Raw genomic sequence first — 19,091 nt, forward strand, 5'->3', positions numbered from 1 at the left:
TCTATATTTATTAAGCTTTTTCTCTTCTTTTTCTTGTGATTGCTATTATTAACTACTATTTTTGTTATACCTCTTTGTTCACTGTAAATTTGAATAATAAAATGTTTTAAAAAAACACAAGTTTTAATGTTTACTGCTAACTTACATACAGTTTTCATTAAGCATAAGTAGACAATAAATAAATAAATAAATAAAAAGTTCATAGAGTTTTTCTTTTTCAAATTAACTTAAAGGATGATGAGATTTAGGGGTTTTTAGTTCTGTTGTAGTCTGCTGTCAGATACTGGTGTCAAGGTGGAATGTTACAAGCAGGCGTGGGAAAATGTGACTTTCCATGCCTTTTGGACTTTAGTGTTGAAAAAAAGCCCATATATTGAAGAAGTTAAATGTCTCATAACAACACAGAGTGTATGTCAAAGCTGAGCCTGGGTCCACTTTAACTCCTGCTCATATTGCGTCTCACCTAAAGATTAACAAAGAATCTTACAGCAATGACAATGTTTGCAGAAAGAATGGTTAAAAAAACAAAAACAAAAACAAAAAACAGACTAATAAAAAAATTATTTTACTAGTCTTTATCAGTAATAGTCACCAAATGGTGACCACGATGGATGTCCAGTTTTTTTTATTTATTTATTTGTTTTTGTCTCGGCCTCTTTTTTCCTTTTCGATTATTTTTTTTAACAAGAAATGTAACCAAGTATTATACTGGCACGCAGGATCATCACAAGGAAGGATCCAGGTGAAAACGTAAATAAGTTCAAGCTCTAGAGGGCAGCAGTGGCAAGTTTGGTTTTTCTCTCATACATAAAAATCTAGACCTTTTTTTCATTCTCTTTTTTTCCACGTGTTTGTGTCGTGTAACTTTAGTGGGACAAGATAAGACTTTTACGTAAAAATTTCACCGGAAGTTGTTGATTCAGACAAGTGAAAGGCGCTGCATGAATTACTTTGCTGGGAAACCAAACAGTCAGGGTCTCAAGTGAAACACGTTGTGTGTCTACAATTTACTGATGTTAACAGAAATGACCAGTTCTGTACTGCGGGCAGACCCGCCCACTCGCGCTCAACCCAACTTGGGCGGAGCCAAACAGCTGGATACTGGGGTATCTCGTGGCGGCGAATGCAACGACACGGACTGCTGTGAGAGAGCACGAGTTTCACTCCACTCACTTTAAAGACAAGCGGTCCGCTGGGAAGTCGGTCGCCGCTCCTGGAAAGGAAAAAAGGGGAATTAGTGGGTTTCTTTTGGGGATACTGGAGTTGTGGAGGACACGCCGGCGTACTCAAAGTTTCCAGCCCAAGGAAAAAAAAAAAAAAAAAAAAAAAAAAAACCACAACACACGTTGCCAACACAGGGACAGAAGGTGAAGAAGGTGAGTAATGAGTCACAGATTTGATTTTGTGGCTCGTCTTTGTTGCTGGAAACGCGAATTTAATCATTAATGAACTGAAGCAAAGTTTGGCTTCTTAAAATGCAATTTATTCGTGGTATTTATCAAGAATTAAGCGAAACCCGAAACAACAACAAAAACAACATCAGTCCATCACAGCTCCTTTGAGCATCACATCCCAGGCTACAACACAGATTAGTCCAGAAAGTAATAAAGATTAATTTGATTTAGTTTTCGATAAGTAGCTGAATGATACTGACCAAACTCTCTGTCCACGCAGCAGCATCTGTCCTGCCAGCGACTCATCTGTTACCCTCCATCTAACAACAACAACAAAAATGAATATGTCGGTGGCAATGCAGATGTCAGTCACTAACAGTTAAATGTTAGTTACACTAAAGCGGAAATCGCTTGTCTGGCCGAAGAGGAAAAAGAGGAAAGGGGCTGCTGAATGTGCTGGAAGAAGATGTCTCTCTGGATGATACTGCCTGTCAGCCTCCCAGTCCTGAGCATCACTGGGATATGGGTTGTGTAAGTGTTTCGCCTCTTTTACGACAATAACAAAAACCATTTAAACACACACAGACACACACACACCCATATATATATATATAAATATTTAGATAATGTCAATTTAAGATTGATGTTTTCCAAATGACCTGCTATGTAATATGCACAGTGACAAAAAAACAACAAAAAACCCAAAAATAATTTTGTTTTTAATATTGAGTCATAAACTCTGTGATACCTCTGCATCTCCTGCCTTTAGCAGAGCAATGCAGCATATTTATCCTGAATTCCTCGGAGCCATGGCAATTGCCATGTGGATTAACTCTCTCCAGGAAGGATCTAGTATTTTCACCTCTCTTAAAATGAAAACATGCGGGTTTGTGGCACAGCCTAACTGTCTGCAGTACAGTATCTCAGCAGAAGTAGCCTACCGGTCGGTAAAAATAATGAGTAGCTTCTGGTTATACTTAGACTGAAAGCATTCTCTTTGCACTGTTATTATTCTGTGAGGAGGAATGTAAACCCAAAGAAGGGGGAAAAAATATGGCCCACTTACAAATTGTTGTAGTTTTGTTTCTTAAGTCTGTGTTTTATCAGTGATGAGTTGTTGAGACAAGGCTTTCTAACTAGATTTAATATCTGGAACCCTGTTCAGGAGTTTGTTTGTCACGGTCCAATAAGAAATGTGCAACAAGTGTGCAGGGTATCAGCCTATGGTCAGTTCAAGAATGTAAAAGGAAGCGTTAGTTCCAGTTAGTTTGTTTTTGTGATAGAAACTGATTTGAGTAAACATACCAGCATTTTAGCTTGCAGACTTTTTCAACAGATTTCCCTCCCATTACTTTGACAAGAGCGCCTTTTTTTCAAAGAGCAGTCGACAAGCTTTTTCCAGACTAGTGAAATCTTGAGGGATGTAGCTTGTTACATAATTCCTCCTTTCAGTCTAGGAGTGAGGTAAATTCTGGAAGGGTGTAAGTGGAATTTTTACTCAGCATCTGGAGGCCAGGCCCACTTTACCCACCCAAGACTTTATGCTTAATTTCTTCTGTTGACCTTTTATGGGATATGTTTATTTATACACAGATCTTGCATCACAGTTTTTGGGAATTTCACTGTACAAACCAAAATTTCCAAGGAAATTCTTCCTTGCATAGTCCTATATTTTGGGTAAAAAATCCACAATCTTTCATGGCTAATTATATAAACATACCTATTATTACTCAAATTCCTCCCAACACATAATGCACTGGTTTAGTTCCACATACAGCTAAAAAAGTCTACTTTATGTAGAGTATTTGGAGCTACGCTGATGTTATTTTAGCTCTGGAAGCTAACCAAACAAACAAACTGTTCCTCAGAAGATATAGAAAGTTGAACAACTTCACTCAGCTTATTCATTGTCCTGTATTTTTGTAAAGAGGTATTTGCAAGTTTGTCTTTTGTGTGTGTTTTGGTGTCATTTCACCAAAGATAAAAAGCTCAGGGCTGTACTCTCTCAGGATTTTACCTGACAGGCATTCACATTGGAGAATTTCTTCCTTATGCAAAAGCTACACTCTGTGCAACACAAGGTGAGTCACATCCTGTAGCTTGATTCCCACCAATAACCTCCCAAACAACTCTTGTAGCCTGTACGACATTCAGTTATAACCAAGTGTGAAGATGAGCTAGGTGAACAACAAATGGATACTTTACAACAGTCATTCTCTAACAACAGTCGATGTACTTAGTTTACCAAATGGAAAAGGGGCACCAGGAGTCCTTATTGTTGTTTAGTTTGATACTTTGCATGTAGGATGTTTGGTGCTCATTGCAAGGCAAACAGATAAAACTGGGCTGTAGTTAATGTAGCAAAGCATAAATAGTTTCCCTAGAGTCTTTCTCACATGGCAAATATGTCTTGCTATCGAATACCGTCTTGATGTATTACTGTGGTATTTGCACGTGAGTCTGCTTATTAGCAGCTTGTGAGTATCCTGAGTGTTTGTGATATGCTATATCTCTCTCCCATAAATATTGGTTTGTGGATAGGATGTTATCAAACAGGAAAACAATCCTAACTGGTACTTAACCTTTTACTGAACTGTGTCTGCATTCACAAATCAGGAGAAATGGTGTCTATGTCTTCCTCCGACTGTCCCCCGTCTTTTAATGTAATTTAAAAGTGTCATCTATGTCAGTGTGTGTGAGTGAGGGTTCTAATGCCAGTTTTTCTCTCTTCAGATTTGTCTCAAAATATTCACACATGATTAAGTTGACTATAGTTGCATTTAAAAATATGGTTTTTGATCATAACTATATATTTTTCAATTCATAAATCATGTTCTGATGCAACCAACTTGGGTGTGCATGTAAAGAGGAGACACTGCTACTCCTGGGAAAACAATCAAGGATTTCACACTGAAGCCTCAAAATGGCACAAAACAACTCGCTTCCTGGTATAAACAAACCTGCTCCTTCAGTGCAGGATTATTGAGTTACCGAGTAAGATCTGTCTCCTAAAAATGATTTGGTAATTTAAAGATTATGAGGGTAAATAATCATGGTCACAATGTCAGGAATTATAATATCGTGGCGTATTGAAGAGGTTCCCATGATAAGGTTTTATTTATAGAACTGGATTTGTGAAGGTTTTGTTTTTCATTACATGGGCATCAGTTGTGATTCAGAACCTGCAGATTTTTAAGATCCATATTATATTAGGTCAGTTCAGCATGTAAATTTTGGATCCTCAGTTCATCAAACTTTTCTATGATGTATCTGGTCAATGACCTGACCAAGCAAACACAGGAGCTTATTTCAAGTATTGGTAATGTCAGTGTTTAGGACAGAGAGATAACAAAATGTCAAATGTCAGGTCACCTGGTTTCACAGGTTGAACAGGTGCAACTCAGAAGAAGGTCAGATTTGCAGGATTTTAGTGTTGAAATCATCACTGAAAATATATTAAATTTATACACACACAAGTAACTAACAGCACCACAAATATCGGAGTATAGATCACACATGAAGAGTGTAGCGTTAGCTTCTGCATAGACGTTTTCCTGTGTGTTGTAGGCTCTAAACAAATAAGTTTAGCTTTCCTGTGTTCAGGATATACTCCCACACTGATATTATGTCTCCACACATTCCCGGTCTGTCTGTTTTATGTGACAGTTCCAGGGTCACTGTAAAATGTCAGGATATTGCATTGGCTTTGATTCAAGCAGTGCTGGTTGCATGAGGTTTTGAATCAGTCATTGTAAATTGTTGCTCACTCAGTTACATAAATAGTCACATTTTAACATGAAACACAAATGCCTTTCTGTTTTGGTAAACTATTCTGTCTTCTTTCAGATACGCCATGGCACTGTACAACCAGCATGTCTGCCCTGTGGATAACTGGTATGTTGCTTAATCTAAAATTTCTCCCAAGGAAACCAAATAAAGATACTTTGACTTATCCTCATCATAATTCTGTTGATCTCTACACACTCATCACTTAACTCGATCAGAGTAGTTCAACTTACTATGAGGGTAGTTTCCTCTAGCAGTTTTTTTCTGTATCAAACTTAATTACCTGTTTTGTTGCGTTAGGATCAGATTTCAATCAACAAACAAGACAACAAAAATTCAGAACTGTGATTTATTGTTTAAACTGATTGTTACCGGCCACTGGGTTTGTTTAAGAGAAGCCGAGGCTCCTCTCTATCAGCAGAGCTGCTATTTAATGAGTCTGCATTGTGTAAAAATAACCCTCAAACAAACTAACCAAACAGATATTCATACCAGATATGTTAAGAATCTAAATAAATGTAGTCTTTTGCTCCTCATGTATGTTTTCCAATGTTTTCACTGCTGTGTTTGTGTGCATGCATGCTTTATACTCCAGGTTGTACAACCAGTCATGTGAAGAGGAGCTGTATTTGCAGAGTGGGCCATCCTTGTGCTGCACACTAGAAAATGTACCTCTCATTAGGTAATGGACACCCTCCACCCTGCACCACCTAAACCCAGCACTTGTCTGTCTCTTTGTTTCTGCTGATCAAAAACAGGAACACCGTTCCATTGTTTTACAGAGTCCCGTCTGCACACTGTTGATGAAAAGTGAGTGTGCTTGAGGGAGACCATTCTCCTGTGAGCGTTCTGAAAATAACTTGCGGCTGAAATATCCTGCCTGCCACCGTGGCAGTTCAGAGGCAACATTTAACCATGTAAACACACTTGCTTGGAGGAGTTGCCGCACATTTGGAAGGAAATCAGGACACTCCCATTTCTTTGTTTGGGCTTTTGGCCTCTGAATCTTTCAACTTCAAAGGCCAGTAAAAACGGGTAAAAGGGGGGTAAAAGTTTTTTTATTTTATTTAAACACAAATTACATCATAAAAATGCCTCAAATTATTTGGACCCCCTAAAACAATATGTCCAACTAGAGATTAAATAAGATTTAATCTGAGGTTATTGCACAATAATAAATTAGTAAAAGCTAAAAAAACAAAAAAGATGTCAAAGTACCGTTTGGCTAGATGCTGTACTCATCTACAGTATGTCTTGAAGAATGTGTGTGACTGTAGTCAGCTGAGAAGGCTTTGTCTTTGTAGGCAGCAGGGGCCCGTTCACAGACAGCTAGTGTTGACTGTCTCCTGGCTTCACTTCTTGCAAACATTTCCCATTCCTCGAGGAGAGGCAGTGTGCAGTAGGTGAAAAGTCAAATACTTAATGACGGGATGTGAGGGATCATGGTCCTACTGTGACTGTATTCCACAAGTACAAATGCAGAGGAGGTTGGAAATGGTAAGGTTTTGTAGTGTGCACATTTCCCTGAATAATTTTGTGTGCTCTTTCTTGCAGTAAATGTGGGACTCTTCCCCCTGAGAGCTGCTTCTTCAGCCTTATCTGCAGCACAGGTTCATTCATGGGTAAGGTATTGCATAGACACACAATGCACACTTCCATTACACTGACATGCATTAACCTTAACCCCATTCAGGTTGTAACCTAAGTAAAACAAGGCAATTGACAATATAAGTGTTTTTCTTTTTTTTTTTTAACCCAGAAAAGCAGTCAGGTCTCAATGATGTGACTACGCTAGGTCCTTACAATATATGCACACAAACACAAGTTTACAAGCAATCACATAAATCAAGATGCAAAGAAAAACCTGTATGTGACCGTTTTGAATGGAAATGGGGGCAGAAATGAAAGCAAATTCATTTTTAAATGCAGAGTTACACAAAAACAGGCACACATACGCCCTGGATGTGTATTTTAGGTGGCACAGGAAAAACAGGGATGATATAAAAGAAGAGACTGAGCTTCCATGTGCTGCTCTGCATGTCTTTTGTGAGTCTACACGTGCTGTTGCCCGGCACTCAATGGTGGTTCTGACTTTCCCAATTTAGTTAATGTTTCCCAGCTGTGGTTTAGGTTTGTTCTTTGTGTGTATGAGCGAATGTGGGCACACACACACATGCATGGATTGAAAAGCAGGAGATAGCTTTTTATGTTTTCTTTTTTAATGTTTGATTGACTAACTGGACCATTGTAAGCTCTGCTATTTAGCTATGATTAAAATGGGAAACTTTCTACCTCATAAGTAATTTTGTAAATGGAGACTACACATATTATGTGCTGTGCTGAAGAGGGTGCAGACTGCTGCATCTCAGCGTGAAGTCTGATTAGACATCTGTGAAAGAGTTCAGGTCAGTGAGCCTGTCATGACTCCTGTCTACACTGTGTACACATTACTATTAGGGAAAGTGATCTTGGCTGAACTTGGACTAATTTTACCGATTATTTAAAATGCACATGCAGTAAATTAATGCGGCACAAAGTTAAGTTAAAGATCAACAGGACAGCTGTCTCTGTCAACCTAAATGATAATTTACATCCAACTCATTACACAATGTTTATAAACTATGACTGTTACTCTTTTCACAAAATACATGCAACATCTCTCTTAACAGAATGGTGTCTGGTATTTCTTTTACTACTTCCACTTTTTCTACTGGTCAACATGAGCTCCTTTAACGATTTCACCTGAAAAGGGCCACAATAATTTCTTTTGTGCATTTAAACTCTGAATTATCAGTAGGGTGAGGGTGGCACTTCCTGATTAAACAAATCAGCGCAAACATTTAGAGAAAGTTGGAAGAATTTATTTATTGATGCTCTTTGTTGGACAAGCTGTTACATCCATGCTAAGAGGAGGAATGCTAGTTACTTTTTTTTTTCAAAATTACCTGGTAGATTTCCAAAAAACCCGGACAATGGTTTAAAATTCCTGTTGCACAGTCTAATAACTTTATTTATTAACTGCAAGATACAGCAAGGGATGCCTTCTGGGTGCTCTTCTAAAAAGATCTTCACTGTATTTAAGACATTTTTCAGTTTAATTCACACATAGTCCAGTGGATCTGCAGCTACCACTCCGGGTGAGTTGGATGCTTCTTTAGGCAATGGGTGGTTGCATAAACAGCTTTCCTTTTTCTTTTAATTTCCATTCAGCATGTAGTCGGCCTGTACATAGAATTATGTTAATGCCATTTGTAAAGCTAGTCATTATGTGTCTGTAAAAGTAGGCTAAGTTGTTGTGGTATGTAGCCCTACAACGGGCTATTGTAAATAATCAGTGCTTAGCTTGTTAGCCTATTGATTTATGTCTTACTTGGAAGACTGTGCCAGCTACAGTTGGCTCAGGTCTGGGATCATATGGACTTGTTGAACCGTATGTTGCCTCAGAATTATTTCTCTCTCCTTTTCATCCCAGTTCCCACCTTTCTGCCAGTGTACACACACAATGTTTTAAAAACAATGCATGTATTCTTCCTCTGCATACCTGCTGTGGGAGAGAATGCAACCAAGTGTTTGAGTTGAAACATATCCCGCTATGTGGGACGGTGGGGTTTGTTTTATTGGAAGGTGTAGTGTGCAATGGGGCTTTTATGAGAATGTGCACTCTGGTGTGTGTATGTGCATTTTAGTTTTTGTGTTTTTGTTTGCGATAGCAGATTTGTATGCATTATATTAATCCACGCTGTTGCAACATGAGAGAAGAGTAATTTTGGGGTATGCAACAGTGTGTGTAACACCCTTGCACTTCCTCCATTGGTTTCCTGACTTCAACAACAGGAGTAAAAACTGGGGAGGGCGGTTTTATAGAAAGTGGCCCAAAGGTGGGGCAGTGTTAGAGGCTGTGGCATGCCATGTTTATGTGAAATTATTCCTATTGTTAAGCTGTCAGGAAGCAGCCTGTCCTGAGACTCTAAGGATAAGTGGAGGTCAGCTGTGCTGCTTACTCATCAAAGTCTGAAGGTGGAGGAACTCATGACCTCAGCATGATGTGCAGCCCTAAGAGAAGGATGCCATAATAATAGCTTACACAAATGTCCCCTTAGAGTAGTTGGAATTAAACATAAGCAAGGAAGAAACATGGATTTGCTTATGCTGAGAGAATGGAAAAATGTTTGCTCTTGTCTTTAACCTTCAGGCCAAGCTTTCATAATTTTACTGTAAATGTTAAAAGCCACCAAGTTCAAACATGTTCATTTGTAAGATGCAGACAGACAGTCTGCATCAGAGACTGACGTGCTGTAATCTAATAAAATAAACTGCAATTCACTTTCTTTTTTTCCGTTCGGCAATGCAGTATGTTCTGCATTTTAAAAGGAGCTGGAAAATAAAAACAACGGGGTTGTTTCCGAGCCTGGAGACTGCTGTTTATGCTTCCGTGATTGTAACTGAAATCACTTTGCCAAGACTGATTGTAGCCCTAAGAAGAAGGAAGCTCACACAAGGGCAAATGACCACAATATGACTTTAACAAAGAAAGATATACACTTTAAGAACATCATACTATCGTTACATTAGTTTCAGCTAGAAGCTCGTTACTCGAGACATCTTTTGTATTTCCTGTCTGTATGCAACAAGTTCATTTGTATAATCACTGTTAAACATTTTAACACCTTAAACTTAATAGAAAATACAGTTATAGTGCACTCATGTAACATTTCTTCACATTCAGCTTTCTATTTAAAAACCTATTTGCAAAAAGTCTTGAGCCTACACCTATTACTTCAAATGTTTTACTGCATTAGCAGAAAGTTATGGAAAAAATGTCATGTTGTAAATTTTAGACATGCACAATTACAACAAAATAACAAATTAATCAGTAATTTCACAACTGCCTTCTATGATGAAAGTATCGTTTATCTTTCGGATTAATAAAGTGTAATCTTAGTATTGGTTCTTTGATCCTTTGGCTCTTTGTCTTGTAATTTCAACCCATATGTGTATTTATAACAACAATGTACTATAATCCTGGGCTAATTTACTAAATACCAAATTATCAAGAAGCTTGATAAATTAAATGTGAGCAGCAGATTAGTTTAAATGTTCTAACTGCTGAAAAAACATTCTGTTTGTGTATTTTTAAAGTGAATTATGAGTGTTTCATTCAGAGGTTATTGCTAGGTTATGAAACGTGTCTGGTCACTGAGATGATGACTTACAGCCAGAGTGACCACAAAGTCACCAAACTGAAGCCAATGGTGACAAAGCTTTATATTCTCAGGTTTAAATTCCTTTTTATTCACTTTCTGCAGCTCAAACTCTCCTACAACCCAACTCTTACACACAGATGGTGAGAATTAAAACAACTGTTTAGTCTCTGACACGATGTATCAGGTCAGGACATGAGGGACTCCTTGTCCCCTCTGATTCTCTCAGTCTCCTCTTTTCCACTGACCTCCTGTGTCCCATTCTGCCCTCATCAAGTAGCAGCCATGAGGAGGTAACAAAGACAAACCAGGCAGGGGTCAGCTCCTCAGTGCTCCAACAATGGACCAGTCATTGCCTATTAGCACATCAGCACTCATGTGTCCCATATACTGTATTTCGTTTCATTTCATCTTCTTAATCCTACAAAGGACTTAGACCACCTCCACTACTGTATCTTGCTTATGTTCCCGCCTTTTCCTACCACTCTTTTTTTTTTACTCTTTAGGCAAAGTAATTTGACTTCCAGTAATTCTCAATTGCCTTCCAAAGAAAGGATGTTTGTCTTGGCTCGGTGTAGTGTGAGCGTGTGCATTAAACTGAAAGCAGAAAGTCCTCTACAGTTTAAAAGATTAAACTTACCCTCTTTTTCTTCTACAACTTTTATCTTCAGCTGGTTCAGTGATTTTTAACATGTTATTTATCTAAATGGCTCTTGTCTTTTTTTTCATTCTGTAGTTATGGTGATTGTGCTGCTCCGCTATGCCCAAGTCATTGAGAAACATCAAAACTGTGTTCTCAACACGGCAAGTCTTTCCACAGGCTGGATCTGTGCTGCTGGACTCATCATGGTAGGAAACTTCCAGGTAAGAAACGTCAATATCTGAAGCAAGTTATGACAAAGATAGATAAACACATGAGAGTAGGAAAGAGTAAAAGTCAACAAAAGAAACAGAAATGCCTCAAATAATCCCAGGTAACATACAGTTAATTTAGTACACATGAGATTGGAAACTATGACAGCTGACGGTGAAGAGTCAGTATGAAAGATGACGCTGAACTTGAACAAAACATTAAACACAAATAGATGTACTTGATGATGATAATGAAAATAATTTGCAGCCCTAACCAGATCCACATTTTACTGTATTGTTTTTCTAAGTTATGTTTAGTCCTATGCATGACTCTACTTCTGTTTGGCTCTTGCTTTATTCTTTTCCTCTTTATCATACACACCTTATATTTCAGACCTCTTTCTAGTGGCGTTAAGTGTTAAAACTTCAGTTCCTTGTCTCTGGGAAAGAATTTCTTAAAGTTTAAATATTTGGAGCACTGGCTGGATGCCTAAACTGTGTGTGTTCCTATATCTATTAGTCATGTTGAGGGGGAAAAAATCTGTTCGTTTTTGAGGAGAAATTAAAGCAAATGATCTGAATGTAAAAGGCCACATCCCTGGGTGAAGATTTGGTTTAGAGTTAGGTTTTGTTTAGAGCTATTCTCCAGAAAAGGACTCTGTTACGACATGAGGGGTTGTGTTTCTTTTTAATGAAAAAGAAAGTGACAGTAGAGAGGGAGAGCAGTCACGGGTCACTGTAAAGAAATATCACAGGCATTTTTGGGAGGGCGACTTAACAGATTAAATAGACACAGTTTTGTTGGAGTCCTGCCTGTGTTGTTGCTACAGCAATGTTGTTGTCCTTCTGCTTTTAAACCATGTGAAGTAGCTGACTGAGCATATGAGGAAGCAGGGTGAGATGATTCATGTGAGCGCAAAAATGTAACTTTCGTTTTTCAATACTATTGTCAAATAAATGCAACATGGATTTCTTGCTTTTCTTAGACCATGTTTCTTTCAAAATCTTTTAAAATCTTCTCCTCCCCTTGCTGGAGTTGGAGAAATGAGAATGATACTTGACTACAGTTTTTTGAGAATATTAGGACTTAACCAGGTTATATATCTCTCAATGTAACTGTAAGATGAATAAAAGGAATTGTCTTACAAGCATCTGTGGAACAGATGTGCAGATGGGGAAGCTTGTGTGAGGGCACAAAAAGGTGATCAGCGTCTATCCACTTGTATTGCAAGGCCTAAGCGCTTGCAGAAGAGGGAGGAATTTTATGGGAAGAGCCAGGAGGAAGTGAATAATCAAATCTAGCCTTGCATGTAGAGGAGCTGGGTAGCCTGTGTGTGTGTGTGTGGCAGAGGCCTCATCTATAGCCAATCACAAGCCTGATTCTTGCCGCTTTTTCATCAACTGAGTCTGAAGGGGGAGGCAATAAGGATCACATGGCAGTGAATAAACTGTGGAAACCTCGTGAAAGAATGGAAACCCTGCTACAAAACTGATCCCAAGTCTTAGAAACACTTAGTGAAAAAGCAAATTCCTCAAACAAGTTGGAGTCACAACTGTCTGAAAGACAAAATTTAAACAGATGAAAATGAATGAAAGCATCAGATACAGAACATGTGGTAACATACTCAGAAGCATCTACTGCTTCAGTTTCTGCGTGAGTGTTATGTAAAACCTTGGCAGCACATCTGTGGCGTGGCCACTGGAGCTTTTCCTGTCAGGCTGTCTGATGTTTTGGGAAAAGAGGCACACAAACAGACGATGGAGAAGCACATTGCTGCCCCACAGAGGCCCATATGTGTCACACTGCTGGGTCAAACGCTGCTGGAAAAGGGGGTAAAGAAACATTCCTGATTAGATGGCTGTATTACTGATCATACTGTCTTGAATGGCTCTGTCCTCAGCTAACATAAACAAGCCTGTTAGCAGAATCTTAACTGTTACTTTAACCTTTAGCTATTTTAGCAGTGATTTGGGCAGTTGTTTGGGATAGCAGGTGTGTTGTAATCAGTTGAACACAATAGTTTTACTTCATCTAATTACCTGAGGCAAGGTCTGCCTGCCTGCCTGCCTGCCTGCTTGCCTGCCTGTCTGACTGCCTATCTGTCTGTGTTTGTTAGCAACATTCAAAATGTTATGGACAGATTTTGATTAAATTTTCTGTAAATGTCAGAAGTGGAATAAAGTAACAAGTGATTACATTTTGGGGGTGACTTGGATCTCTGTTTGGATCCAGGATTCTTTACTCTTGGGAGACTGGTATAATTTTGCCATTACAGCTTTTAATTCATCAGATAAATCCCAGAATCGTTGAGTGGAAAAAAAAAGAAAAGAAATTTACTAGATGGCATCATTTAACATTATAATACATGTTATAATCCAACATTACTGGACCCATACCATGTTGATATTCTGAATCTGGTGATCCCAAAGGTTTAAATAATAGGGCGTACTAGATGGGCTGTTGGGCCTTTTGTTGGGCCACCCTTTGGCTTGGCGGAGGTCTGCTCTCTGAGTGCTTCTAGTTTTGCTTTGTTCCCAGATAGTGAAAACTAAAGCTGACAAAAATCAGTTAGGCTTGTTCCCACATGTACAGTTTCACCATTGCATCATTAAAAATCCCCTTTCCTATAAATGCAGCACCAAGCGAAACATTTTTAAATGGCTCTCACTGCACACGACTACTTGTGACTCTTCACAGGGCATTAGGGTTGTGTGAACACGATTACTATTCATTTATGCAGGCGAGCTGCTGGTCAGCATCAGCCTGCAGGAACTGATCTATCAAGCTGATCTTGTTTAGTCATAAAGCCACATTTCACATAATGACAAACACTACACAGAATCGCATCTGAGAGCTCCAAGAAGACGTGAAAAAAGACCTTTAGAAAACATGGTGAGCAACCATCATTGTGGCAATTTTTAGTGCAGTTTTGTAGCCCCGATCTTATTTTCTCTTCTCTCCATCTCATGTTGTTTCATTAATATGCTACACTTTGTTATTCACCTCAATGTTCTCGTGATGTATCAGTTTTTCTTTGTTTATCATCATTTTTAACTCGCCTTACCCAGCTGTTATCTAATCAGAGATTACTGGAACAAGACCTGGTTTGGTGTATTAAGTGTGAACCAATACTTAAAGTAGAGAAGCAAACATTTACTTGATGGCTTAATGCATCATTAAACCAGCATGCAGTGCATTGGAGTTAATGACAGAATCTGAGACACTAAGAGGCACAAACAGAACTACACACAGCCAGTACTGCTCATACTTACAAATGCTGGCTTTGAAGCCAAAATGGCACAACTTCTGGGCTAGAGCACTAATGATCCCTAAGAGTTACTGTATGTGGAGCAGGGACTTTAATATTCCAAACCTTCTTTCACCATCAAGCATCAGCCAAAACGCCTTTTTTTCATCGTCCTAAATTAGCCGGGCCCTAAAATTTTGGTTCACGCTCCACTGACCGTCTTTATCTTTTCAGATCAGTGCATCTGAGCTCTGTGTGTGTGTGTGTGTGTGAATGTGGAGCCTTCAGTGGGAGCTGTGGTCACATGCTCCTGACAAGCTCTTTTGTGTATTGTTACTTATCTCTCTTGTGACCAGCAGGGAAAAGGAGGCTTTCTGTTACTTGCTGCTAGCTGCCTCCTTTTCTCTGTTTTTCCTCTTTTTTCCATCTTAGTACATAAAACAACTCGGTGTGATGCTGAAGCTGAGGCTGGCTGGTGTTGCTCTTTTCTGACTGTTCCCACAATGGGTTTCTAACAGTTTCTAACTACCAATTTTTGTATTAAGAACCATTTTAATGCAGCGCTTCCTTCTTCCTTACCCTCTCTCTTATCTGCCAGGTGGATAATGCCAAAGTTCTCCACTATGTCGGAGCAGGCATCGCCTTCCCCACCAGTATGCTGTTTGTGTGCCTGCAGTCGGCGCTGACTTATCGACTGGCCAAGACCCAGGGGGAGTACAGCTTGGCCCACCTCCGGCTCTGCATGACCCTGCTGGCCTTCATAGCTTTGGTGCTCAGTATCCTTTTCAGCCACTAACAGATGGCAGCCTGCAAGACTTCTAGATACATAGACAAACATCTAGATGACTGTTACTTATTGCTAATTATTTAGGAATAATTTGGGATTTCTGTTTATTTTTATTTTCAATTCCAACAAAAACTGAAGTGTATAAATGACAGTGTGTAGTTTATGGCTGTGATTCAGTCAAGTACTTTCATTGCCAGCAGAAACATGAGGGAGGGAAACTGGTACATTCTTTCCCCCTGATTCATTTTAATGAAACAATTTATTTATAGACAGAACAGGTTTAGTTTCTTTATCAGTTTTTAGAAATAAGTGGTTTGAGCCTTGAATTTTTGTAGTGTAGATAAGCATAGCCGGAGGAGACAGTGTTACCTGTTACCATCCTTAACTATGTTTTCAGGTGGTGTGTTTTTCTGTCAGGAGAGCTTTGTCCTGCAGCACGCCTCAGCCATCTTTGAATGGGTGTTCTGTGTCATCATCATGCTGTTTTATGGAACATTTGCCTTTGAGTTTGCCAGCATGTCAGGAGACACCATGGTGGTGCTGGCCAGAGGAGGCTCCCTGGGATCTGCTGGGACAGAACACAAGTTGGACACTCTGGGAGGACTGGGTGGACCTGTTCCACTCTCACAACCACATCTGCACCAACCTGAAAACATGTCTATACTGTAGCTCCATCTCAATGCCTCATCATTGCCTTGTTCATTCCTTTCAAACTCTGGTTGTTGAATGAGTTTAATTATTCACATCCAGCCACATTCGTCTGAAGCTCTGAGATGAAACCAGGCCAGTGTAGCAGCTGTTGGTGGCAGAACAGCTGTAGATCTGCTGTTACGGGGGATTGCGCATTTCTTACTGTGTTCACATCAGGATTCTCCACAGAACTTGTTTGCATTTTGCACAAGTGTGACAAAAAATGATCTCCCAGTTCTGTCCTGTGGTCAGTGAGCACCTCTTCATGAGGGGAGTATTCTGGCAGTGAGACGATGAAAATGTACCGCGTCACCCTGATATGCTGTGACCAAAGTTTGCGGCCTTGGGTCGACCTTCGGAAGTGATTGCCATGACTTCCTTGCATGTAAAGACACGAGGCTGCTGGACGGCCCAGCTAACAGTAGTGACACAGACATGATGTGTGAATGTTAAAAGTGGAACTCAGTCTTTAAAACAGGAGGCATGGAAATATTTCAGTCAATCCTGGAGACAGACAGTGGGCAGCACTCTGCATTTTTCAGTCATTTACATGCTCAGTTAAGCAATATTTTTAATATCCAATAACTGAGAGTTAACATCTGAGTATTCATAGAGTTCAGCAGCTTTAATCTATTAGATCATCTACATACTCAGCTGAATGATTTCTTTATGCCAAAGAGAAATGGATGACACAGCTAAAGACCCAGAATGTTTCTCATGAGTGGGTTGACCAAGGCTAAATAGAAAATGGCTTTTTGGTACGCTGATGGATGTGTATGTAAACTTAAAACATTCCTTCATTTAACTTTAAAATATGCAGCATTTATGTTCAACCTGCAGCTTCACATCTCAACGTCGAACACTGTTTTTTTTTTTTCTTCTTTTTGCTCTTCTTGGTACTCATGCCTAGAATACACACTATTTTTTGGCATATCTTTATTTCAAGTTCATACAGAACATGTGGACCCAGTGTCTTTACAATGAAATGTCAGAACTGTCTCTGAATATCTTTTCTCCTTATTGTAAGGAGCCATGCAGGACAGATTTTAAACCTGAAAGAATAGTAGATACTCCTCCCTGTTTGTAGAAGGACAGGAACGAGAGCATCCAGAGACCAAATGTGGACTCGCTAATTCAAGCCAGAGCACTGGGTTTATTGAGTTTAGTGACGAGACTTCACACGTGTTTTCAGGTATCATCGATGGAGGTCTGCGTCTTATTATTTCCCATCAAGAGCAGGAAGAATGTGCTCTTCTTAGTTTACCAGCCTGCTGTTTCTTACTAGCTCTGAATTGTAGGTAGTAGTTTCTGCATGTAGAGCTGGTGCAGCCAGATTAATGACAAAAGGATTTGTAAAATGAGAAATGTCTGAGTCGTGCCTCTGTTATTTTCCAATATGTGCCAAGTGTTAGCTTGCCTGTGGCATTGATGCTAAAACACAAGCAGGCCTCATTTCATCATCCCCCTCCTCTGTTTGGCTCTAATAGCTGATAGATCAAAGCAATAAAATGAGAAGCAGGATTAATGAGAGCAGAGACAGAAGTTCCACGTGAGAGCCAGGACTACGACTACACAGGGAAACATCACATAATACAACAGTTCATGTTTAAATTCACAAGTAATTGCAAATATGAAATAACAGTTTGAGCACCTGAAAATCAGAGTAAGAGGAGAGTTTACAACTGTACTAACTCTGGCTGTCACCCCTCCCTCATACCACAAGTGGAAGTACTTTTCATACAGGTGGTTTTCATGGGTGTTCTTTAAACACCGTTTCACAATCTGTTACAGAAGCTCTGACATGTAGTAATTAATTCACTAGACTGAGTCAGAGACGTTGCAACATTGCAGCTCAGCTCACAAGTTTTGCTTCTACTTGAGTAATGATGCTGTTGGGGGGGTGTAGTTATGCATACCCTCTACCAAACACTACTTACACAATATATACTCCTCAGACCGAATGATGGTGCTTCCTCTGCTGCTCTAGCAAGAAACATGTCATTAAACTCAGAAATGACTAAATCTGCTCATGTTTGCATGTTTGTTCATTTCCATCTTAATAGTCAAATTAATTTTCTACGTTGCTGGACATCCTTCTCCTCATGCCAGTCATTTTTTTCCCCTTTCTGACCTTGCATGAATCTGCGGGATCTTTGCACTCAGGAAAATGTTCCGACACCAGCTGCATTGTTTGAGTTTAAAGCAGATTCTTCTGCCTTTTGTTGTGTTTGTTAATGTGGATGATGATATGTATGTAGATGTTTTCTGCACTATAAGTGCAACTGCTTTTTGAGATGCAGGACTGATGTTAGCCATGATATAATCATTTATTTTTGTTAATTAAGGCTCTGTTAAGCTGAAAAATAAAGTTCCTGTGATTCTAGCTTGTAAAATCGTATTGCTGCTCACACAAACATGGTTAAATATCTGCCAAGGGGCGGGTGGGGACTAACTCATGCAATCAGTAGATCATTGGTGAGAGTATTCTGGCAAACTAACCAGTGTCTGTAAACCTCACTTAAGTCTTATATTTGGTACCAAACTGAAAGGGCAAATTGTTCCCTGTGCCTTATGTATTTTGACAACCAAAGAGGTTTAAATGGTAAATTCTATTTTGATGCAAAGTCATATGATTGTATACATGCTGTATATGCCTTATTGTTCAATAAATTCAAACAGAAAAAAATGTATGAATGAAATTTACTCCCTGAGTTGCATCCTTTTTTATTTAGTTATTTTTTTCTTGTAACATGACATTTCCATTCTGGAGCATCTTTACATGAATGTTTTGCCCGTTGTGACTGCACCAAAGTAGAAAATCATGTTTGTTTTAAACAGTGGATTATTTAAATTGATCATTTTCTGTACAGCTTTGTCCAATTCAAGGAAGCTGAAGCCTATCCCAGTAATTAGCAGGCGAGAGGCAGGTACACCCTGGACAGCTCGCCCGTCCATTGCAGGGCAGGATTATTTAATTAGTTTTTAAAAAAATTACTTGTGACTTTTTACAGAATGCTTTGACTCTTTTTTGGGTGCCTGTTTCTGAAATAAATATGAGGAAATATATTAGACCATCTAGAACTTTGTATAACTACAGACCTACCATTCTAGGCTAAATAATAATAATAATAAA

At 39.2% G+C, this 19,091-nt stretch overlaps 1 protein-coding gene across 2 annotated transcripts; it reads left to right on the forward strand.

Moving 5' to 3' along the window:
• The first annotated feature begins 1,084 nt into the window (after window positions 1–1,084).
• On the forward strand, window positions 1,085–18,941 carry zgc:154058 (uncharacterized protein LOC795538 homolog). Of its 2 annotated transcripts, none has more exons than XM_042011000.1 (8): window positions 1,085–1,376; window positions 1,675–1,925; window positions 5,241–5,288; window positions 5,776–5,862; window positions 6,735–6,802; window positions 11,118–11,245; window positions 15,080–15,257; window positions 15,666–18,941. In XM_042011000.1, the coding sequence occupies exons 2-8, from the start codon at window positions 1,846–1,848 to the stop codon at window positions 15,935–15,937; spliced, it is 861 nt and encodes a 286-aa protein (XP_041866934.1). In that variant the 5' UTR covers window positions 1,085–1,376; window positions 1,675–1,845; the 3' UTR covers window positions 15,938–18,941. The 2 variants fall into 2 exon arrangements, with proteins under 2 accessions (XP_041866934.1, XP_041866936.1); XM_042011002.1 differs by having other exon boundaries at window positions 1,678–1,925.
• The last annotated feature ends 150 nt before the right edge of the window (window positions 18,942–19,091 follow it).

The sequence above is a fragment of the Melanotaenia boesemani genome, chromosome 16 (genome assembly GCF_017639745.1).
Source record: "Melanotaenia boesemani isolate fMelBoe1 chromosome 16, fMelBoe1.pri, whole genome shotgun sequence".
Lineage (NCBI taxonomy): Eukaryota > Metazoa > Chordata > Actinopteri > Atheriniformes > Melanotaeniidae > Melanotaenia > Melanotaenia boesemani.